The sequence below is a fragment of the Stigmatopora nigra genome, chromosome 3, assembly GCF_051989575.1.
Source record: "Stigmatopora nigra isolate UIUO_SnigA chromosome 3, RoL_Snig_1.1, whole genome shotgun sequence".
Taxonomy (NCBI): domain Eukaryota; kingdom Metazoa; phylum Chordata; class Actinopteri; order Syngnathiformes; family Syngnathidae; genus Stigmatopora; species Stigmatopora nigra.
The window spans coordinates 909,124-934,204 of record NC_135510.1 but is presented as its reverse complement, the minus strand read 5'-3'; the positions used below and the strand labels follow the sequence as shown (position 1 = coordinate 934,204).

The following is a 25,081-nucleotide window of genomic DNA, read 5'->3' as shown; positions in this document are numbered from 1 at the left end:
TCAGTTTGTTATTCTTAGTTCAAAAAGCATTTTTTAAATGTATACAAATAACTATATGAAAATATTTGTGGGTTTTCACTTTATAATTGAGTATCATTAACAAATATTTAGTGTCCTTTTGAAATGAAAAGCAAATGATAAAAAAATGGGCAGCCCAGTGGAGCGAGTGGTTGGCGCACCGGCCTCACAGCTCTGGGGTGCTGGCTTGAAGTCCAGGTCACAGCCACCCCCATTTGTGTGGAGTTTGCATGTTTTCCCTAGGCCTACGTGGGTTTCCGCCCACATTCCAAAAATATGCATAGTAGGCTGAATGGACACTCTAAATTGCCCCTATGTATGGGTGTGAGTGTGCATGGTTGTCCGTCTCCTTGTGTTAATATGTTAATTATATAAATATGTGTATAATGCCTTTCCTATTCCTGCATCCTCACCCTCTTCCTATTGCAACAAAGAAATTTCCCGATTACGGGATGAATAAAATTATCCAATCCAATAAATATATTATATATATATATATATATATATATATATATATATATATATATATATATATATATATATATATATATATATATATATATATATATATATATATATATATATATATATATATATATATATATATATGGAGAGAGAGATGTATATAGATATATGTAAATATATAGAGAGAGATATAGAGATATGTAGATATATAGAGATATGTAGATGTACAGAGATATATATAGAGATATATGTAGAGATATATAGAGATATATAGAGATATATTTAGAGATATATAGAGATATATATAGACATATATTTAGAGATATATAGAGATATATGGAGAGTTTGTTATGGACGGAACCTTTAGTGAGATAACAACCATTTCCAACCGGATCAGTAAAAAAGAACTTCCTTTGTCTATTTTCTCGCTGGATGACGATAGCTTTTCCAGAGTTTATATCGAAGAAAATCAACGGTAGTAAAAAAATAAATAAATAAAACATTAGTTACAAAATACAACAAAGACTTTAAAAGTTATTTTATTTGATAGGTATTTTCGTGGTTGAACATTAATGCCGTTCCGTTGTGGTCTCTTAATTCCTAGTTAGCGAATGTTGCTAGCGACGCAATCACGCGTCTATGGATTTAAAATAATAATGATACTTCTGATTGTTGTGTTTGTGTTTCATTGAACATGTATAAAAATACACCCTTAGTAGAACGAGTGCTTAATAAAGCGCATTAAAGTCCGTTTATCACCCCAGTTACGTCCTGTTGTTGATTGTTGGCCATACATGCCTTTGCCCTGCGTTACTTTGAAGCAACGTAATACAACAAATGCATTACAAAAAAATGATATTCGACTTAAATTAATTACGATTTAACCTCTTAAAACCCAGACTCTTGCAAGGCGTGCATTTTTATTTTCTCTTTGATATTTACGCTAATTGGGACCTGATGAGTGTTAAAAAGGAAGAATTATATTTTTATATGGTGTAGTTTCTGAGAAACATGATGCCCACATCATAAATGGCCGCCAGGCCCTTGTAGTCCAAAAACATTTAACATTGTAGTCTTGTGACAACCAAAAATGTGATGTGAGGTCCCAGGAGGTTATTAGAGTATTGTGGTTTATGCATATTAAAAAGTATTTATAGATTGTTTCATAAATTTACATTACTATATCTACAGTTCTACATAACTATTAAGCACACACATAGAATAAGTTTGTGTGGTGATTCTTGTTTCTTCTACTGTTTCTTATTAGGATGATGGCCTCCTGTTTTGCTACTTCTATTCCTACTGTCCTTGCCTCATTTCTGCCCACGTTACTGCCCAGTGGCTTTGCTGTGGGGCCTTCAATGTTCTGTAAGGGAAGACTTGGACTGTGGTGGGTCGGCCAAGCTTTGGAGGTGGGATTCCTGCTGGGGAAAGAAGGGGACACAGAATGGGTAAAGAAGTTTCAAACTGGCCCAATGCTTCCCCAAGACTTCCTTATGACACTGCGAACACTAGAAGAAAAGGTATGCTATATGCAATTTTTAAAAAAATAATAATTTAAAAAAATCAAGCTGATGCCTCGTAGTGTAAAAGTTCACACGCCTGCCTTTGGTGTGGGCATGCCCTCGATTCCTGTTGGTGGCGGGATGATTGTGAGCGTTGGTTGCTTGTTTTTTTGTCTCTCTGTTAGCTACTACTGCCTGGTGACAATTCTAGGGTGTACTACTCTGCTTTTTCCCCAAAGTCAGATGTAATAGGCTAGGTTATGAGGAAGCGCGGTATGGAAGATGAACAAAAAAAAAAATCTCGAGTTCAAGTCGGTCTCACAGATCTTAGATCGAGGGTCCAATTGCTGGTGGGTTCCAAATTTCCTGTGTGAAGTTTGCATGCTCTCCCTGTGCTTCCCTGGGTTTTCTGAAATTACTCAGGTTTCCTCCCACATCCCAAAAAACAGCTCCTCTGCAGGCCATTCTTGGTAAAAGATGATATAAACATGACAACATTAAGCTATGCAATAAAATATTAGTTAGAGAACATGAACAAGCATTCAAATTTGCTCATTGTAAATAATAATGAATTCTCTATGAGTGAAGACGTAATAATCGATGGATTACTCTTTGCTACGTGGAATTTCCATTTACATATAAGTTTCAAACAGTAAAATTTTACTCTGGTTAGTTAAAATCTATTTCATATCAATATTCAATACAATATATCGATATTCTATCAAACAGTTTTGAACTTGCTGATAATACACTTATTTGTCATTGTGTGTTTTTTTATATATTACCTGCAATTTCCCAAACAAATATGGAAGCTGTACTCAAGCGTTCTGTAACTTTGCATCAGTAGGAGCAAGTTTAGTGTGCACAGTTGTGCCCCTGATGCATAAGATATGCCGCTGCTTAAATAAAAAGCATTTAGGAATCTCTTTCACTGTAACTTAGGTCTAATAAATATTCATAATGATTTTAAATCAACCCACAGCAACATTCCCATTAACATTCTAATCGCTAAGGGATAATTATTGAAGTGATAAACAATTTGCTAATTAAGAAATTGCCTTCTGGATAAATAACCAGCCAGCCACCACGCCCCCAGCCACTTTTCCCTCTTGGAATAGACATTCATTCATTTTCTATACCGCTTATCGTCACAAGAGATCCACGTGGGTGGATGCTGGACCTTATCCCAGCTGACTTTGGGCACCAGGCATGGGACGCCCTGAGGAGTCGGGCAACCATTCACGCTCACACCCACTCTCACCAAGGGGCAATTTAGAGTGTTCAACTAGCCTACATTCATGTTTTTGGGATGTGAGAGGAAACCATACTACCCAGGGAAACCCACGCAAGCCTGATGAGGACATGCAAACACCACACAGTGAGGACTTACCTTGAATCAAACCCTCGGCCCCAGAACTGTGAGGCCGGCGCGCTAACCACTTATCACCGGGCCACCCTTAAAAGAGACAAAAAATGTATAAAATGGTGCAGCAAACAATGTAATAACAGTTCAATCTTCCTGCTCATATTTATGGCATGAGTGGGACACCAACTGAGTCAGATATGAACTGCAGCACCCCATCTGTGAATTGGATTGGATTTGATAACTTTATTCATCCCGTATTCGGGAAATTTCATTGGGGGAGTGGCAAGGGTGATTAGACAGAACAACAAAGCAAAAGCACAAAGCAAACAAAGATCGCAACAGTAGATTTGTATTGTGAATTTGAACATTGCTACTTTTTTATGATTTGGAATCTTTCATATGCAGTAGTATTATAAATGATCATGTAGCTCCACTGGAACATGTCACTTTATAACTATACACATATAACAGTTTCGTTTGAGGAAAGTGAAAATGGCATATTATGGTTCAATACCTCCACTATATACGTTTTTTAATGAGAATGATATTGAGTGTTTCTTTCTTTCTTTTTATTTAAAGGAACATATGCAAATAGCAAAGAACAATGACATGGCTGTGCTTAAAGCTATCTGGCTCAGGTGAGTTGGCTTCATAGCCCTGGTTTCATTTCGTTCTGAAAGTTTATAAACCATCTTGCATTTTAGGGTAAATTTAAGTTTAAAACTTAAAAAATAAATGCTGCAACACTGAATTAGCAAATGAGCACAAATGTTAGGGTTCTTAGGATAAAAAATGACTCATTTTACCACATTGCACTGCCTCCGGGTTTGTTCCCCATCACCCCATGTGTTTTTCATTGCAGCTGTCTTTATCTGTTAGACACAGAGTATTTGCATATATACCTACTTCAAGCAGTGTACTGAATGATTAAAAAAACTGCTTGTTTTTTCCAGTCTGGCAAGGAAATGTAGATAGAACTAAGTGGAGTCATGCTGCGTGAAGCCGCAGGGCACGATTAGTACATAGTTTATGATTCTAATTAGTTTTTGCCACAGAGCAAGTATATCTTATACCGGATGATTTTATATTTGTGCATCCGTTGCTGTATTTGAACCTGGGACATTCTTGGAATGCCATTTTTTCCATCTTATTTGAACAAAAGGTAACATGTATGTCGGTATTCAAATACACGACAAAAGCAAATCCTTTTAGCTGCCGCAGTATCTCTACTTCACTACCAGTAATCCTATGAAAATTCAGTTGGAAAAGGGCGTTTTCTTCACCATTATGTGTCATTGAAATTCACCCTAAAGCCCTGTTCAACTTTAACCCATGATCTAGCAAGAGAACAATCTGATAAATCACCATATGAACCACAAATGTTTTTTTTTTAAATGTCACAAAGGACATATATACGATACAATTTTCACATTTTTAAGAAATGAGAGTTTTTAATTATTTCAATTCATCACTGAAGCTGTTCTGCAGTTGTTGTTGTTGTTTAATTTTGGTAACTGTTTAAACAATTTAATACACAATTTAAATAGTATTATAATAAAACACAATATTACATTTGACAAAGATTGAGTTTTTCAGTTCTCTGTAAGTGGATCTATTGCTGATTCTTATTGCCACATTGAGCATTCAATTTGTAGACCTTAAAAAGTTGTTGCTTTTGTCTTCCACAGTTTTGCCTGCCAGGTGCAAAGCAAAGCTCGGCACAATGTGGCAGTGCAATGTTCGTGCGCTGAGATCTGTGTGGGCAAATGTGTGGGGGTGTGTTTGCGAGTGTGTCATGAGATCCAGCCGGGAACTGAACTGTTGTTGAATAGTGATGGAAGAGAAAGACTTGACGCACAGGAATTCTCTGAAGAACAACAAAGAGGTAACCTCACACAGTGTTGATTGTAGTTTAGATTTGGAATTAATTCATTCAACTTAAAAGAGATTTTTTGTCAATTGAAAAATAATAACATCAAATCTCTTGCATGAGTTGTGACAATTAATGAGTAAAAAGGTGGAAACTCTTAAATTAACCAGTCACAAGAGGGCAGTAAAAGCACTATTTTTGTCTAACTGACGCGTTTTAAAATCTGAATTGTTTTAAACTCATTCACCATTAATTTTCCAGTTGATGACTGCCATGTCATTAAATTAAAAAGAGAAAAAGGTGAATTTTTAGGAAATAACCTAGGAAAGATTTTCATTAAAAAAATGCAGCTAACATTTAGGCGTTTTACTATTTCTTTTTAAAAGAGATAATCAAATCAGCTATCGAAGACTACTGGATGTGGATGGTTTCTTCCCACAGACTTGGTTTTTAAGCATACATCATAAACATGACATTGCAATTTGCACAGACAGATTCCATAATGTAAAGATGTTTTACTAGGTCAAGATTTTCAAAATTGTAATTTTTTTCATGGAATAATCAATGAAATCTTCTATTGTCATTTCAACAATCCACATTTGGCCGCCCAGTGGCCGAGTATTTATTGTGTCGGCCTCACATTTCTGAGATTGAGGGTTTGTTACCAGGTCCGGAATTCCTGTTTGGAGTTTGCATGTTCTCCCCCCGCGACCTTTGTGAGGGTAATCAGTACAGAAAAAGAACGAATGGATAATCCATAAGTTGCAGTACCATAAAATAAAATAAATATTTAATAACAAATACAAGTTGTGCAGAATTATTAGGCAAATTAGTGCTTTGAACACATCATCCTCTTTATTAGATTCCATTAAAACTTTATTTCATCCCGTATTCGACAAATTTCTTAGTTGCAGTAGCAAGACAGACACAAGACATACAAGACATTGTAGACCTAGGTAAAAAAAAACAACTGGAGTCACACAGTCGGGCTCACCTCTAGGCACAGCTTGGATTCTGGTACTACTCCTCTTGAGAGGGTTTGGACAATCTTCCACTCGGGAGTCGCTCATGTAGAGAGGTGCTGAGCAGGTGTGGGCAAACGTATTGCCCCCCGGCTCGATCACTCTGTTTGTGTTTACCCTGATAGACGTGAGGGTAGCATCCCTCAGTCTTTGGCTGGGGGGACGGAACCTGACGGTTGGTTGGGCGTATGCACCTAACACGGTTCAGAGTGCCAACCCTTTTTGGAGTCATTGGAAGGGGTGTTGAAGTGTTCTCCTTCTGGAGTCTCTGTTGTTCTCCTCGGGGACTTCAATGCTCAAGTAGGCAATGACAGTGGTACCTGGAGGGGTATGATTGGGAAGAACGCCCCCCCTGATCGGAACCCAAGCAGTGTTATATTGTTGGATTTGGTGACAATAATGAGCACCATGTTCAAGCATCAGGGTGTCCATATGTGCACTCGGGAACCAAAAGACCCTAGGCCGCAGTTTGATAATTGACATTGTGATCGTGTCATTGGACTTGCGTCTACATGTCTTTGTCACTTGGGTGAAGAGAGGTGTCAACCAATCACCACCTGGTAGTGAGTTGGCTCCGATGGTGGGGGAAGAAGCCAGTGTGGCCCGGCAGATCCAAATGTTTTGTGGGAGTCTGCTGGGAACAACTGGCAGAGTCTCTTGTCAGGAGTTTCAACTCCCACCTCGGACAGACCTTCTCTCATGAGAGGCTGGAGACATTAAGTCCAAGTAGGACCATGTTTTGCGCCTCCATTATTGCAGCAACTGATTGGAGCTGCAGCCACAAGGTGGTCGGTGGCTGTCGTGGCGGCAATCCCAGAATTCGCTGGGGGACACCGGCGGAAAGGGATGCCGTCAGGCTGAAGGAGTCCTACCGGGCCTTTATGGCGTAATCTGGAAGTATGGGGTACCGGAATTCGGTACCAGAATTCCTAATATGTGGGATCCAGTCCCTCAGACTCTACTCCGTGTTGCCGACACATAAGTCAGATCTTTTTTCAGTGGTGTTTGGACTCTCCCAAGGCTGCTTTATGTCACCGATGCTTTTCATAATATAGGAAATCTTAATGCAGCTGTGCCGTTGAGGGGGTTAAAGGAAGTAACATTTAATATGTAGGAAAAATAGTCAAATACAAACTTCTCTTTAGGGTATAGTTTGGTGGCCTCAGTTTTGCATCCCTCGTTTTTGCAGATGATGTGCTTCTGTTGGCTTCATCAGGCCGTGATATCCAACTCTCCCTGGAATGATTTGCAACCAAGTGTAAAGTGGTCAGTATAAGAATTAGCACCTCCAAATCTGAGACCATGGTCCTTTGTCACAAAAAGGTGGCATGCCCTCTCGGTATCAGGGTTGAGGTCCTTCCCCAAGTGGAGGAATTGGGTTCACAGGTGAGGGGAAATGGAGTGGGAGATCAACACTTTGGTGCAATGTCTGCAGTGATGCTAAATCCGGAGCTGAGCCAAAAAACAAAGGAATTTTTACCGTTCGATCTACCTTCCTACCCTCATCTATGGTCACGAGTTGTGGATCGTGACCAAAGGAACAAGATCTCGGATACAGGCAGGTGAAATGAGTTTCTTCCTCAAGGTGTGCAGACTCTCCCTTAGGGATGTAATGAGAAGCTCAGTCTTTCGGGAGGGGCTTGGAGTAGAGTGGCTGCTCCTCTGGATCAAGAGTCATTCATTCATCTTCCATCCTTGAAAGGATTGCAGGGGTTGCTGTAGCCTAACCCAGTTAACTTCGGGCGAAAGACAGACTACACCCTAGACTGGTCGCCAGTCAGGCGTAGGGCTGGATCGAAAGGAGCCAGATGAATTGGCTTGAGTATCTGATTAGGATGTCACATGGATGCCTCCTTGGTGAGGTGTTCCGGGCAGGTCCCACCGGCAGAAGGCCACGGGGCCAAACCAGGACACGCTGGGGCGATTATCTCCCAGCCGGGCTGGGAATGCATTTGGATCCTCCCGGAAGAGCTGCATGGAGTGGCTGGAGAAAGGGACGTCTGGGCTTCCTTGCTGAAGCTGCTGCCCCGCGACCAGACCTTGGATACGCGAAGAAAAACTAGGAGGAGAGATGAGATGGGGCATTGTCAGTACAATTCATGGTTTAAAAAAACAGGCCGTGTGACTGTTTTTTTCTGTTATTTTTTTTTTTACAAAAATGGACTTGTCTACCAATTCCAACTAAGAAAATCTTTAATTTAGAAGATTTAACTCCTGTTTAGACAAAGACATGAATAGCTGATAGTCTGTATCAGCTGTCCACTTCCAATTTGGAGGCTACAACAAATGCATGGCAATGGTCTTAGCTGGTGTTCACATTATTTTGTGAAAGTGATACAAGAGAAGGAAGCAATTGAGAGGAACCAGAGAATGAGGATAGCGCTGGTGAACATAAAACAAAATACTGCTTTTATTACTGAAAGTGCTGTAAACAGTTATTACTCTTTTACGTGATACTAGCACATGGAAATAAAATGAAATTTAATTTGTCCAAATTTCTCATTAAGGAGATGCATTTAAACTTGTTTTCATCTGTGAGGCCCCCGGTGGATGAGCGGTTCAGAAAATGAATGAATATTTTCATCTGCTACCTAACTTTTAGCTTTGTTAGAAATTAATTCCTCTGAAACCCCTTTCCAAATGATGGTCTGAGGGGAACATGACTAATTAGAAGCTGAATCATATCTGGAAAACCAAAAAAAATACCCCCAGTTTAACAAAAACAATGAGCTCGAAAGCGAAAATAAGACAGACTTATCAGGTTATTTATCAAAGAATTCTAGTAATCCTTTAATTCTAGTTTCGATGTTCTTTCCCGTGCATGGATTGATGAGATTACAATAGACACCATTAAATCTTATGCATTAAATAATTTCCCTCACTAACTGTGTAAAATTAACTCTTTGTTTTCATAACGATCCGTTTTAAACATTCATACATTTTCTGTGCCGCTTACCTCACGAGGGTCGCAGGGGGTGCTGGAGCCTATCCCGGCTGACAAAGTGCAGCAGGCGGGGGGGAACACCCTGAAACAGTGGCCAGCCAATCGTAGGCCATGGACAACCATATTCACTCACACTCATACCTAGGGGCAATTTTGAGTGTTCAACTAGCCTACCCTGCATGTTTTTGGGAGGAAACTGGAATACCTGGAAAAAACCCATGCAAGCCCGGGATAACATGCAAACTCTACACAGTTAAGACTGGCCTGGGATCAAACCCCAACCCCAGATCTGTGAAGCTGACACACTAACCACTGCAACACCCACTTGACTACCCTAATTTAAACAGGGATATTAAATAATAACACAATATTTACAATAAATGTGAGGTGGATTTATATTCCAAAATTGCCACAACGGCAAGATTTGCTTCAGTTTTTGAGCGGGTAAATTTAAATACATGATGATATAAAACTAAATACAAGACAGTATCATATACAAAAAATATCAACTGAACGAACTTGAAATTTTCCGTTCAATCCGGCACAATGTTCTCAAACATGTCATATACGATAGCACAGTTAAAACAAGACAATCAGAAGTTTTTTGTTTGTTTCTAATGCAAATAATGTTGTTTGAATTATGGTGAGCAACATTCCTTGGTGCAAAGGGAAGCGTGATAAAGATGAATTAAAACACTGATGCCATCACTAAAAAGCTCGACTTGATCATTAACTCTGGTTGTGTTATATAATTGCCAAAAAAGTGAGCATGCCCTGATGCATTGTTTTTAAGTGGTTTAACTAAGAAATGATTCCCCAAAAATGAGCCAGCTAGATTTGAGTGCAGTACATTAGTGCAGTCATTTTCATTTTTTGACATTGTCACCGTTTTATAGTACATTTAAAACACTGTATTAATGTGATTAAATATGTGCAATTTCTTGTCAACTTAGACATCTGAACTTTATTTTCAGATGACCCATCACAACATTTACCAGTTTCAGAAATGACTGTTCCGAACCTAATCTCTGTTCAGAAAAAAGATGATGATGATGATGATGATGATGAGACAGAACAAGAGGAAAGACGGGACAAAGGACCTTATGAACTTTCCAAGATTCACTGTCTTACTACTCATGATCGTAGCATGGGCAGACAAGATGGAAGTAGCACCGTAATGAACAAAATTGCTGAAGAAGCTAACACTGCTATGACATTAAATTGCTACAATGACAGCACTGACCAAGCAATGGCCGCAGTAGACACTCGTTCAAATTTGAACTCTGACAAAGACGAGACAAAAACCTCAGTTGGGCCACTTCCTTCTGTTCGATGTAGTTCTCGTCTTGCAGTTAAACCAAGAAAAATGCACTTCCTGACCACCAGAGAGAAGAAACGCCCAATTAGAGAAAGGCAAAAGTGTATCAAAAAGTGTGGTGAAGCAGTGGCTCCTACAGTAACATCAAATCCAAATAATGTGGCTATAATAGCAGAAAATGTGACCGTTGATGGTCCCAATTTGTGCCCAAAGATGAGAGAGAGGCGTTACAAGTGTTCTGAGTGTGGAAAGAAGTTCTACCAAGTTGGCCACTTAAAGAAGCACCTGTTCAGTCATACTGAATCAAAGCCCTTTAGCTGTCAGGACTGTGGAAAAAACTACACCTCTGCAGAGAGCTTCAAAGCCCATCAGGTAGGACACAAAATGTAGTGTTTTATTTCACTTTTTTTATTCCCATTGGATTTTTATGTGATTTAATTGGAAATCCGTGATTTTTTTTAAAGATGGATTTCACCAGTTGTGTGCCATCAGGGCCAATAAGGCCTTCTCTGCTGGCCTAAGAAATATCTGAATCACAGACTGATGTTAATTATATTTTGTCCATGAATACTTCCAATAATTCCAAATTGTCTGATAGCTTCCTTTCATTGCTTTTTCCCCTGGGTAGACTGCTTCCAGATGTGTGTTTTCATGTTGAAGCATTTATCAATCACATTACAGCCATTATTTGTTGCCAGGGTCATAAATCTGCCTCAAGGCCTCCACAATCAGTTCTGCGGGCTCTGCTGCATTAAACAAGCGTCGATAGGACTGTTGCTTTAACCAATCAGAATTGATTTGGTGATACCAAGGCCTTCTTGCAGGCGTAGGGATACGTCATTGCCTCCTCGCAGGCGTAGGGATACGTCATTGCCTCCTCGCAGGCGTAGGGATACGTCATTGCTTTCACCAACTATGATTGGCTAGTGATAGAGTGGACTAGCCAGAGCTACAAAACTGTATCTGGAGCGAGCTGCACAAGCAAATATATTTTTGTGTTGATTTAATAGCGGTTTTGTCAACCCGCAATGGCTGAAGGAGGAAAAGAAATTAATTTGTTTGCAGGTTTACTTTTCAAGAAAAAAAGCTGGACAGCATTAAGATTAGACTTTTTGCACCTGTGAATTGCAATATAACATAAACAAATTTTAATGAACTTGGATTACGATGCAGCCACACTCAAAAATAAGTTTAATCTAACCTTACACTAAACTTAAATCTAATTTTGTTTAACATTTTTATACTTTTATACTTTTTAATCCTTCTTCTCCCAGTCGGGTTGGCTCTGTTTTCCCCTCCTCCACCCTGACTTTCACTATCGATGGGCTGTTTGCTTTTGTATTCCCTTCAAAACATTCCTAAAATGATGCAGACAAATGTCCTCACAATAGGATAACGTACGACCACTTTCCAAAAAGAAGTAATATATACTCCTCGTATTAGCAATCGCTACGCCATTCGAGACGGGGGGAAAAAACTGAAAAAAAAATGCAACGCTCCGCCCAGTGCTCGTAGATATCTGTTATACACGAAAGAGATGCGGCAAAAAAGAAAAATTGCTAAAATCATAAACTGCCTCTCATGTCTTGGCCACCTGGCTTTCTCGTATCTCAAGATAATTATTTGCTTGAAATTTTACTCGTATCTCGAATTGCTCGTATGTCGGGGTGCTCGCATGTCGGGGTGCTCGCATGTCGAGGTACCAATGCAAATGTGATTAATCATCATTGTAGTAGTCATTTTCAGACTATAAACCATTACTTTTCCTTCCCTTCTTGTTTGTAGTGTAGTACGATCTCTGTTGACATATTTTTTGTGCGTGCATGAATGTTTGGGTGGCAACAATACAGACATGATTCAGAGAGAATCTTAAAATATGTATTGAAAACAAAATCAATGTACATATAATTCAAAACCAATAGGAATTGTAGGATGATGAAAACAGTTTGTCGGACTCACCTGTGTTGGTGATTAATCTGTTGGGCAAATCCCCAAAACATGCATGCCAGATTGGTTCAACACTCAAAAACTCAATTTTCCATAGTTATGAGTTTGAGCGTCAATGGTTGTCCATTTCCTTGTAACCTGCGGCAGGCTAGTGTCCCCCGCCTGGTGCCCATAATTGGCTGGGATAGGCTCCAGCATCTCCCACGATCCTCGTAAGGATACCTGGGACGGAAAGTAAATGAATGCATGTGGGCAATTAGTACGTGTAATGCGCGGGTGTCTAAACTGGTCGTAAAGAGTTGCAATTAGTGCAGGTTTCACTTCCAACTGAAAAAGAGGGTACATTTTCATCACTCTGGTGTCTTACTGTAATCAGTTGATTACCGTCTGGTGCTGCTGGTTTCAGAAGAAACCTCATTAATTAACCAGTTTGTGCTTGGCCAGCTAAAACAAAAACCAGCACCCGCTGCAGCCTTTTGGACTCCCCTCGTGTAATCTGTGTACCTCTGTAAGGAATAATCATATAATCTCTCTATAGATGAGCCACCGTGGGGAGCGTCCATTTTCCTGTCCCCATTGTGAAAAGACCTATGGCCTGAAGCGGGACCTCAAAGAACACATGGTCCTACACACAGGCGAGAAGCCTTATGTCTGTGAACACTGTGGCAAGTCCTTTGCACGCCGCCCCTCACTGCGCATCCATCGGCTTCTTCACTGCACCAACAAGATTTATTCACAGCTTCCAAAGGTAAGACATCTTCATGTGTCAATGGCATGTCCTTGGCAATTCTTCAATATAAAGTACTCGTTACAAGTTAGACTCACTGAATCTCACTCAGTCTTTTTGCTCCTCTTTATCTACCATATTTATTTTTTAAGCACATTTAAAAGAACCGTATGCCTATTTTTATGCTTTCTTTCTACATACAAAAACATGAATGAAGATAAGTGTACTAAAGCTCTAAAATCGTGTGCGCATGTGCTTACTTCTAACAATCAGTATACACATCCACAGTTGGGAAAATTTTTGTGCATAACCAAATGTGGACAGGGTGAGGTCACTAAATAAATTGCAAGTTGCACCGAAGTATAAGTCACATTTTTGGTAGGGCATTTTTGTTTGATCAGAATCCCACCCAAAACATGTTAAAGTAACAATAATGAAATTGAGAACTACTGGCTTAGTAGGCATCTGTTAACATGACAATTTTTAGATAATTATAGTCTAAAAAAACAACAATAGAAGGGAGAAAAAATAAAACATAGATAAGTCGCACTTATGTATATTTAAGTCGCATGTCAAACTAAACTACAACAAAAAGTGTGACATATAGTTTGGAAAATATGGTAGTTGTTCTTCTAGTGTGGGGTTCGTCAACCCTTATGATCTAGAGGCGCATGTGGCAGGCTCTTTAGCGCTGCACTAGGCTACCAGGAGCTTTTTCAGAAATGTTTGAAAATGGAGGACAGAAAGATATATATTTTTAAAATGTGGTTTCTGTAGGAGAACAAACGTAACACAAACTTTCTTAATGTTTTCCAATACTGTAAAAATGTGCAGATTAAATATTAAATTTCAACATTTCTGTCAATGAAAATGTGCATCATAGCCTGCGACACGTTTCTATCAGCAGGGCGAGATGTTAGGCAGGGGGCTGTTATAATGAAACCGGCAAATGTGTAATTTCCTCAAAACAATTACCTTATTTACTCGCTTATAAGCCGCTTTTGTTGGGCAAAAAAATTAGGGTACAGCTTACTGCAAGTTTACGGCGCATGACACGATGACGTCACAACAAAATGGCATCGTTGCGTCATGACGAAGGACAATGCGTCCGATACGGGCATTTATTTCAAAATAAAGAAAAGATAAACAGGTAAATCAAAACACTAAACAGACAACACCCTGCCTTTATTTCATAACCTGGAGCAGCATTTTACATTGATTTAGCATAGTTTGTTGCGCAGTCTTTAATAGTAGCCAATATTAACCCTTAAAAATGATAAAAGTATACACATTTTGGTACATATATGTATGCAAATGTATGTTTCTATGCAAAAACAGCAAAAAAATCAAAGAAATGTTTTTAAACCATTAAAATTATGCCACAACACCGAACCAGACAACAAATCGAAAGCACTTCATTTCAAACATGCAATCGCTGAAAGGGTTGTTCTAGCTAAAATCTCTCTTACTTGCTCGCTTGCTTACTTGCTCTCTATAGTCATTTATGTTGGTGCCATGTGGCCAAGTGATGCTCCTCTGATGCATTCATGGGCGCATGGACTGATGGGTGCGGTCCCTGGCTATAAAGTGTTGTGAAGATAGCTATGTTCTAGTGTGGGTTATGCTGGAAAAGGTATAACTAGTGATTATGGCTTGCATGGTGGTTCTAGAACAGGGGTCAGGAACCTTTTGGACGAAGAGAGCCATAAATAATTCATATTTTCAAACATTATTTCTTGAGAGGCATACTCATAATTTAAAAATAAAAATACATGAAAATTTGAGAATTTATTATTCATTTCACCACTTTGAAAGTTAAAAAAAAGTCTGAATTCTTTTGAGAACATTATTTCACTGTTGCTAATCAGTGAGTATCAATGAGAGGATGCATGCAGAAGAGTCTCATGAAGAAAAATTATGATTTAAAAAGGCGCTAGAAATAGTTTCGGCACCAGTGCCGGCGTGACGCTCCCATTGGGGGACTTAGGTGTTCCACCAGCGGTTCCCATATTTTACCACATAGGTTCGTGGAGAGCCATACACACCCATCAAAAGAGCCACATACGGCTCCCGAGCCATAGGTTCCCTACCCCTGCTATAAAGTGTTGTGAAGATACCTATGTTCTAGTGTGGGTGATGCTGGAAAAGGTATAACTAGTGATTATGTCTTGCATGGTGGTTCTGGAAAGTCCCAAGGACCCAAATGCAGGGAAACGAAAGCTGGGCAGGGTAGCAGTAATTCTAAATGTTTGTGACAAAAATCCAAAGTGAAAACAAAGGCAATGGATCCAAAATTATGATGTTAACTGAAAGGTAGATGATCAAATAAATTAACTAATGCACGTGTATCAAAGCAAAGTCATAAGCACAAAACCAAACAAAACTTTGACGAGGATGCAAACAATTATGTAACCAGCGGGAAACGCCGGGAGCATGACAATGCCAGTCTGCCGACCATCCGTCTGCCGTCTGTTCCCAACCTGCCCGCCCTTATATTTTCCCATTTTTATGTCACCTTCTCACTTAGCCATCTTCTTGCTGGGTCCACCTCAACAATCACAATCTCGTACCTTTTTTTAGATTTAGACTTTTTCAAGTGTGAAGATTTAATGAATCTCCTCCTGACTTGGACTCTGACCTTGATTATGATTCCATGCCCCCTTTTACACTGTTCGCCCACTATGTGACATACCTTGAATTTCAGTGTTCTTCTAATATTAAAAGGTTAACAGATATCTATTGCTGGACCCTATTCAATTTTAGACTTTTATAAGTTCAGTGTAGGAAAGTGTAATTGTAAAAAACGCTGAATATGGCTTTCAAATTGCTACATTTGTATTTGTGAATATGAAATTTGTCCAATTGTAAAATTACAAAAAATGCAAATAGTTTGCCACCTTTCTAAATATTTATATACATACTTGAAAAAAATACCACTTTTGGTTGCATCCCCAAAGTGTTATTGTGTGTGTGTATGTTTTTTTTAACAGTCAAAGATTTATTCCCCATTGACTGTTTAATAAAAAAAAAAGTTAATGCACTGTTTGAAGTTACAATGAAAGTTCGCTGTGACCACGGCGGCCAAAACCAGACCTCGATGATTACATTTACCCACTCTGGGACATTATTTTTTCCTACTACCTGATACAAATGGCCTCATTTTAGTATCGTACCGTTTCTTACAATAGTGTCAGTGCAACAATAATCAAATCATGTTTCCCCCTCACTCCAAATTGATTTGGCATGTACTGCCATAAATGGCAGTCAATGAGTTCATTTATGAAACAATATTAAAGATGTTATAACCTTTTAATAGGTGTTCATCTATTTCCTTAGTATCAGTGTTGTGTTATTTGTGACCCGACGTTTGGTCGCCGGTCTTTTGGTCGACGGTCTTTTGGTCGACGGTCTTTTGGTCGACGGTCTTTTGGTCCCTTTTGGTCACCAGTCAAATGTACTTAGATATTAAACAGTACTTAGATATTAAACAGTACTTAGATATTAAACAGTACTTAGATATTAAACAGTACTTAGATATTAAACAGTACTTAGATATTAAACAGTACTTAGATATTAAACAGTACTTAGATATTAAACAGTACTTAGATATTAAACAGTACTTAGATATTAAACAGTACTTAGATATTAAACAGTACTTAGATATTAAACAGTACTTAGATATTAAACAGTACTTAGATATTAAACAGTACTTAGATATTAAACAGTACTTAGATATTAAACAGTACTTAGATATTAAACAGTACTTAGATATTAAACAGTACTTAGATATTAAACAGTACTTAGATATTAAACAGTACTTAGATATTAAACAGTACTTAGATATTAAACAGTACTTAGATATTAAACAGTACTTAGATATTAAAAAGTACTTAGATATTATACTCTCTCTCTCTTAGATATTAAACTCTCTCTCTCTCTCATGAATATAACTGTGAGAGCTGGCTTCAACAGTAAACTCTCTGTCACACTTTTTACCGGCGACCAAAAGGGACCACAAGACCGGCGACCAAAAGACTGGCGACCAAAAGACTGGCGACCAAAAGACTGGCGACCAAAAGACTGGCGACCAAAAGACTGGCGACCAAAAGACCAGCGACCAAATGTCCGAGCACCGGGTTATTGTGCCATAGTGTTACGATCCTGTCGCGTAGTGCAACGCGATCGGGGGGAAGGTGAACCCAGGTGCGGAGTCGCCGAAGCAAATGGAAAAGGGGAGGCAGATATGTTGCCCTTGTTGCTTGGTTTAATAAACGGGGAAAACATAACATAAACAACTTAGCTTGATCACTTCCTACAACAGAAAAGAAACATGCAGCGTGGCGTGGCGTGGCGTCAAGTGAACGGCATGACAAAGTGGAAACACAGGGAATGAAACCAGACGATCCGACAGCGTTCAACTAAAACCATAATGCTTAAATAGCATAAAAAAACCTAATCACCTAATTAGCTACGGCTGATAATAATCATGACATCAGGCCAGGAGGGGCAATCAAGCCACTCCTGACACATAGGTATTATGTGGTCTATGTTAAATGCTGTTCATTTTCACAACAACTCTGGTTCATCCATTAATGGCAGCCACTGAGTTAATGTTATAGTCCACATTAATCAATCAAGCTTGAACTACTTCAGAGTTGGGATAACGCCCAAATTTCCTTCACTAATTAGCTAACACCAAGGGTGTGTAGGTTTGAGTTTGCTATTGATTGGGATACAAAAGTGCTTCATAGCACAGAAAACAGAAGTTTTAACATTCACAATAGCAATTTTATATCATGTAAAAGGACATTTGCAAATCCTCATCCTCCAGAATGCTGTAGACTTCCATTGTGATTGTTGCGGATATAAAGGTAGGAATGTGGATCATACCTCAAATTTTAAAGTTAAGAAAATTTTATCATTGCCTGCCGTTGACACTGACGGAAATCCAATTCATTTAAACAGGGAAGACTGGCTCATCTTCTAGTGGCATTTCAGGCGAGCTGAGTAAATTAATGCCAATAATAATAATTGCCATCAGATCACTGTAATATATGCTTATAAATTGGATTGGATTGGATTGGATTGGATAACTTTATTCATCCCGTATTCGGGAAATTACATTGTGGCAGGTAGCAAGAGGGTGATTAGACAGAATAAACAGCATCAATCATTAAAATCATCAAATCATTAAAACATAAAAGCCGCAAAACACAAAACGAACAAGAGTGGACAAAGCTACCGTGGCCGCCGGCTGCCGCTTAAACAGCGCCATTTGGTTGCGGTAACTGAATCGGACTCAAAAAGACATTGTAGAGTTGGACAAAAACTGGAACCCCACAGAACAGCAAAGCAAAAAGTTTGAGGTTTGAGGTTTGAGGTTAGGCCTTTCAAATTGGGGGACATATCCCGGTACCCAGGATCCCCCGGAGCCACATTTAAAAAGGGTGACTGTGTCAAACAGATGTGTACAGTTGATGAATGCCCCATATTTCCATTTATGGATGATGATGATTCCTTGTATGCACAAGTAAGAGTATTTGATTGACATTTTTTTTCTGATTTTGAACCCATATTATGTATATGGCAATTTCTTTTTTGTTCAATCAACTTTGGCAAGTTTATTGGCAACATGTTTAATTCATTATTTCTGGTTTACAGCACCTTTAATTCTCTGCCTCTGAATTGAATAATATTTTAAGCATTCATGCCGTCCTCTTAAAAATCTCCATCATTGACTCTCTTCTTTCAACACCAAGAATATTGAAGAGAAAAAAACATTTCATTTGGGATTTTATTCTCAGTTGCAGTGCAGCCTGTGCCCCAAGCTGCTGGCAAACGCTGGTTCTCTAAGGAATCACATGAAGCTTCACACCGGAGAAAAACCTCACATCTGCCAGCACTGTGGAAAAAGCTTCGGCCAGAAAGGTACCCTTGAAACTTGGCTCAATATAATGTTGGTTGTTGGATAAAAGAAATGAAAACTAGTAATTTATGAAAATTATTTCAAAAATCTAGTGTAACATTGTCAATTCCAAGGTACTTGAGAATGCTCAGTTTCTAGATAACCAGATTTTTTTTCTCCGTAATTGTTTGTGTTTTTCTTATTCCCTGTCACATGTTGATATCTAATCATGCTCTAACAATTTCAAATCAAAAGCGAACATCTAAATGAACTAAATAGCCAGTAAAAAGTTGAAATTACTCATGCCGGAATATGTTAGGTTACTATAGTGTAAGCGAAATGAAACAAGGTTTACATTTGTGTATGTCCGACCACAACAACAAATTTAATCACAGACCAATTGCTTGTCTGTGTTTGATCCAGGAAACCTTGATAGCCATTTGAGAATTCACAGTGGAGAGAAGCCATATACCTGCTCTGAATGTGATCAAAGTTTTGCTCAGAGAGCTGAACTTGTCCGCCACAGGTTTTCACACACTGGCGGTGGTTTTCTCTGTAGTTATTGTGGAAAATCCTTGAGAGACCCACATAGCCTGAAGTCCCATGAAAGATTGCACACTGGTGACAGGCCCCATCGATGCTCCACATGTGGAAAAGGTGAACGCATTGACTGTTTTGAGAAAATTATAAATATCATATGAAAAAATATATATATATATATATATATATATATATATATATATATATATATATATATATATATATATATATATATATATATATATATATATATATATATATATATATATATAAAAATATATATATATATATATATATATATATATATATATATATATATATATATATATATATATATATATATATATATATATATATATATATATATATATATATATATATATATATATATATATATATATATATATATATATATATATATATATATATATATATATATATATATATATATATATATATATATATATATATATATATATATATATATATATATATATATATATATATATATATATATATATATATATATATATATATATATATATATATATATATATATATATATATATATATATATATATATATATATATATATATATATATATAACCCCACAAATTTATAATAAATGCTTCAATGTGCCTCAGAGTGCCACAATTTGGGCTAAAAAAGCCAAAGCCAATGTTTTCCATGACACAGGGTAATTAATATAATAATATTATATATATATATATATATATATATATATATATATATATATATATATATATATATATATATATATATATATATATATATATATATATATATATATATATATATATATATATATATATATATATATATATATATATATATATATATTATATTATATTATTATATTAATTACCCCGTGTCATAGAAAACATTGGCTTTTTTAGCCAAAAGTGTGGCACTCTGAGGCACATTGAAGCATTTCTTATTGTTATTTATTGGACTGCAATCCACAGATAAATTGTGAATGAACGTCTGGAATGAAAAAATATGTAGCATGACAAGAACCTCCAGCCTTGAGGCTCTTGGCAGTTGGCCTTTCTCTCCAGGTCACCCAAAGCTCACCATTTTGTGCTCAACCAAATGAAGTTTCAGCCAAAACATAATTTTGAATTTTTAATTTATGGTGTCTATGTACTAATCTGCTTGTTTTGATGTAATACATTGAATTTCCTAGGGTAGATCTTCAATTCATTCAATTTTAAAAGGCATGAGCAAAATGTCATTGGGAGGCAGGATTTTCTTTGCCAGCAATGTACCACTTTTCGAACTGAAGCACCAAAAACACTATTTAACTGTTTATCTTGTTTTTGGGTGGCGGGTCTTAGGCTACACTCTGGCCACAAAGCTCAGGAGGCACATGAAATCTTCTCACGTGACAGAAAAACCCTACAGCTGCTTCTGCGGGGCCTCCTACACTCTTAAACAAAGTCTGTGGAGGCATCAGGCACTGCACACACAGTCACAGTCACAAGAGGGAACACAGGATGACGTCGAGGAAGGACTGCGACACAAGACTAAACCCTGTCATCACCCCAAACCAGTCAAAGGCAGACCCAAAAAAGGCACCGGGGATGGTGGAGTACAGAAAAGAGGACAGGGAAAGCGAGAAGAAGAAAGTAGTGCAGGAAAAATTGAAAAGACATCACAGACTGCCACTGCCGCTGAGATAGATGGAAAAGCTTCAAGTGGCAGCCAGCACACTCTTGTATTTGTTCAAACTGGCGATTCATCGAAACCAAGCTACGGCTCTCTGATACTCACTTCAGAAGACTTTGATTCAGAAACAGGGCAAGAGGTTGTGGAAGTAGTGATATCATAACGTGCGGCGCAATACAGATCAGCAGTTTTTGTCTGGACCAGCAGAGATCACAGGAAAAGGTATCCATCCCAGAAACTTGATATAAAGGCTGTGCTTCTTTAAATCATGTTGAAGAACATTCAATAGACTGAACATACATTAGACCAAACATAAATTTTGATGTGTATCTACTTTTTTTTCGCAGTATACATATAAAAGGGCTTTGATAAGTTTGGCTTATACAACTTTAATGCTTGAGTAAAAAAGAAAAATCTATATATATACTCAATTGTATTGTACTGATAACACTACACAGTGGAGAAATGATTAGGAGGACTCAACATTAGAGATTTAAGTTTTTATTAATGACATTGAATAGTAATGTCACTTACTAATTCACTCTATTATCATCTGTACCACTTGTCCTCACGAGGGCCACAATGAAACGATTTTTCAACTACGGCCATGGATGAGAAATTTCTAATTTTCTTCTACTTTAGATCTCAATCAACCCTTTAATCAAGGTCCACTGGGTTAATTTGAATTTTTTATTAGCGGAAGTGGAAAAAAAATAAACAAGCCCTTTTTAACAACAAGGTAGTTTTTCCTCCCACTTCCCAAAAAGATGCATTGTAAGCTGATTGGACACTCTAAAATTGCCCCTACGTCTGGGTCTGAGTGTGCATGGTTGTCCGTCTCCTTGTGCTCTGCGATCAGCTGGCCACCGATACAGGGTGTCCCCCGCCCCTGGCCCAATGTGAAATATGGATCTCCAGCACCCCCGGCGAGTGATAAAGCGGTTCAAAAAATGAATGAAAAAATGTCTATGAATAAAACATCTTCATAAATTCCATTAGAATATGCACAAATCCGACTTAAATTTTACCTTATTTTACACATCTGTCCTTCTCACTTCTCATTCTCGTTCAAATGACTTTTCTGCTGAACGTATCATTTGAGATAGTCAAGTTTCCATTCATATGCAATATTTTTCCATGATTTTGCTTTGATATATTTAATCAGGGATAGCACATATTAATGAATATATTTATATTCATGTTAATGAACATAAATATGTAAGATTGTAGCCGAGGGCTAATTTTCATTTATAGTTCATTGTGTAGGTTGAAGACAAACGATCACACATACAACGCACAAACACACCCGCAAGCACGCACGCACACAAACTCACACAGTAGATTTGGACAGTTTTCACCTGATTTCACCGCTTGTTCTTCTGTTTGCACAGTAAAGTAAAAAAAATGTATTGAGAAATATTAAAATGTCATTAAAAAAGATAGAAGGCCTGTAAAACACGAAAAACATAAGAGTGGACAGAGCTACTGCCACTGGCTGCCGCGTAAATGGCACCATCGTGGTGGGGGGGGGGGGGTATTTTTTTTATTTTGTGCACTCCATATGATTGCTGCTGCGCACAGAAGACGAAAGTGCAATTGCACACGTCCACACCTTAGATGGAACATTGGTGTAAATAATAAATTCTGTTACTTTAGTATTGTAAAAAATGATTTTTGTAATTATTTTTCTACTGGTGATGAAAAGAATTGTGTAGGTTCTTGGGTATTTTCATTAATATTGTTACTTTTTTTCATGAATTTTGTATCCAACATAAAAATTAGCAACTTCTCCCATCTCGTATTATATATACTTTATTGCTGATTTTTTTTATCCTTTGTTTTTGTGCTTTTAATTTTTAACTGCAATTCAAAGTATAGAGAAGGGGGAAAAAACACATCCACGTCCGTCGGCATTAAAATTATATTGCGGCTATCTTGGTCCATGACTTACATTGATTTTTTTTTGTGTTTTTTAGCTTCGCAACAACTTGCGGATTTAAATTTTAAGTACATGGCATCTACATGGCTCTTTGAAACACATTTGTAAAACTGCTGTAGAGAACCAACCACCACATGAATGTTCTGTATGATGCTGTCTCAAGTTTAACTTCATTACAATATCAATGGATTTTATTTCATTGCTTCAATAAAAGAAAAGAAATCAGATTTTTTTGTTATTTTTATTTTGAGGATTCAACAAAACAACAACAACAAACGTGCATAATGTGCCACTTCACCATCTGTGAACGTTTTTTCACGCTTTATTCTCTCGGGTTGCAACAAGATTTGCAGCACTCATGGAGTTTGGAGATACAATCCACTTCTTAAATCTATTTTTGAACTCCTCTTATTTCACAAGAAGTAATGCAATCACACTTTTTCTATCTTTCCCAACTCGAAACCCGGCTGCAAATGTAGCATGGCAATATCTTTCCACATTGCTCTTTTTGTTATTTGACAACTTCTCGCAACAAAGCAAGCATTTAGGCAATTATTCCGCATCGGCAATGAATGCAAATGATTCGGTCAAAGAAACGTGGAATCCTGTGTTTTCCTCGGTTATTTATCGTTTCTCTTCGTGGTTTGCTTACAACAGCAACCAACTTTGTTGACAGAAATGGTGAAATGTAATATTTATTCTACACATTCTTACTGCATTGGAAAACATCAAGAATGTTTGTGTCATGATGGCTTCCTACAGAAACCATATCAAAACAATAATGATTTCTCACCTCCATTTTTCAACATTTTTTAAAAAGTTCCATGGAGCCACTGGGGCAGCGCTAAAGAGTCACATGTGGTTCCAAAACCTAGGGTTGCTGACCCCTGAGCTAGCAATAAATGATCGTTGTCCACTCTCCCATTTCAAATGGGTTAGATCAGACCTGGGCAATCCGGTCCCTGAGGCCTGCTTTGGATCCAGGTTTTTGTTCCAACTGATCCAACACAGACATTTTAACCAATTAAATTTCTGCTGAAACAAGAAGAACCTGACAGCAATCCACTGACTGTATATCAATCATACCAGATTGGTGGAAAGGTTTTCTCTTATGATTTGGAACGAAAACCTGCACCCACTGCGCACTGTGGCTCTTTGTGGAATTAATTGCCCAACCCTAGGTTAGATGTTTGTGGTCATCAATAGCACCCAATGAGTTAAAATACAAACACCACAATTAGTTACCTGCAGCCACCACACACAGACATCTTGCAAACAAAGAAAATTGCTATATTTGTCCCAGTGGCCAAATAAGAGAAAATGATTGCGTCTTGGATCGGAGTAGTATTCCGGTCTGTGGTGGCGGACGGAGCCCACTATTTCCAGGTCGATATATGTTCTCATCTTAATCTGTTGTCTTTAACTGTGATGCTTGTTTATTTTATCTGCTTGTTGATGTTGTGCGAGAGGTGCTCAGATTAGGATTGAAAAGTTCACTGATGCATCTTGGGAATCTACTTAGTATGCCTCCAGCTAAGCAAGCCAGCCTGTCTTTCACCATGTATAAAATTCATGGCAAGCCCCTCTGGTCTTCTGTGATTTGGGCTGGATTTCAAAATCAATGCTGGAGAAGTTGTGAACATGCACAGCCTGAATCTGAAAGAACCGATAACAGAAGCATGGCTGTAATATAAATGCACTGAAGTACGCTCTGCCAGTTGTACTCAATTCATAATTTACAAACAATAATTAAACAAACTGTCGTATATTTGTGAGAACAATGTATGAGTAATATATTCATACTTGTACATGAAAATAACAACAA

General features: G+C 37.9%; 1 protein-coding gene across 1 annotated transcript; it reads left to right on the top strand.

The window, feature by feature from the left end:
- The first annotated feature begins 867 nt into the window (after positions 1 to 867).
- On the top strand, positions 868 to 22,807 carry LOC144194338 (uncharacterized). The gene is made up of 9 exons (XM_077713328.1): positions 868 to 958; positions 1,751 to 2,006; positions 3,934 to 3,992; positions 5,043 to 5,239; positions 10,165 to 10,880; positions 12,994 to 13,203; positions 18,987 to 19,110; positions 19,511 to 19,744; positions 20,987 to 22,807. The coding sequence occupies exons 2-9, from the start codon at positions 1,752 to 1,754 to the stop codon at positions 21,478 to 21,480; spliced, it is 2,289 nt and encodes a 762-aa protein (XP_077569454.1). The 5' UTR covers positions 868 to 958; position 1,751; the 3' UTR covers positions 21,481 to 22,807.
- Positions 22,808 to 25,081: the final 2,274 nt, after the last annotated feature.

Coding starts and splice junctions, on each gene's coding strand:
- LOC144194338 (XM_077713328.1), top strand. CDS start 1,752: ATGATGGCCTCCTGTTTTGCTACTTCTATTCCTACTGTCCTTGCCTCA. Junction 3,993..5,042: donor CTTAAAGCTATCTGGCTCAG/GTGAGTTGGCTT, acceptor TGTCTTCCACAG/TTTTGCCTGCCAGGTGCAAA. Junction 19,745..20,986: donor ATGCTCCACATGTGGAAAAG/GTGAACGCATTG, acceptor GGCGGGTCTTAG/GCTACACTCTGGCCACAAAG.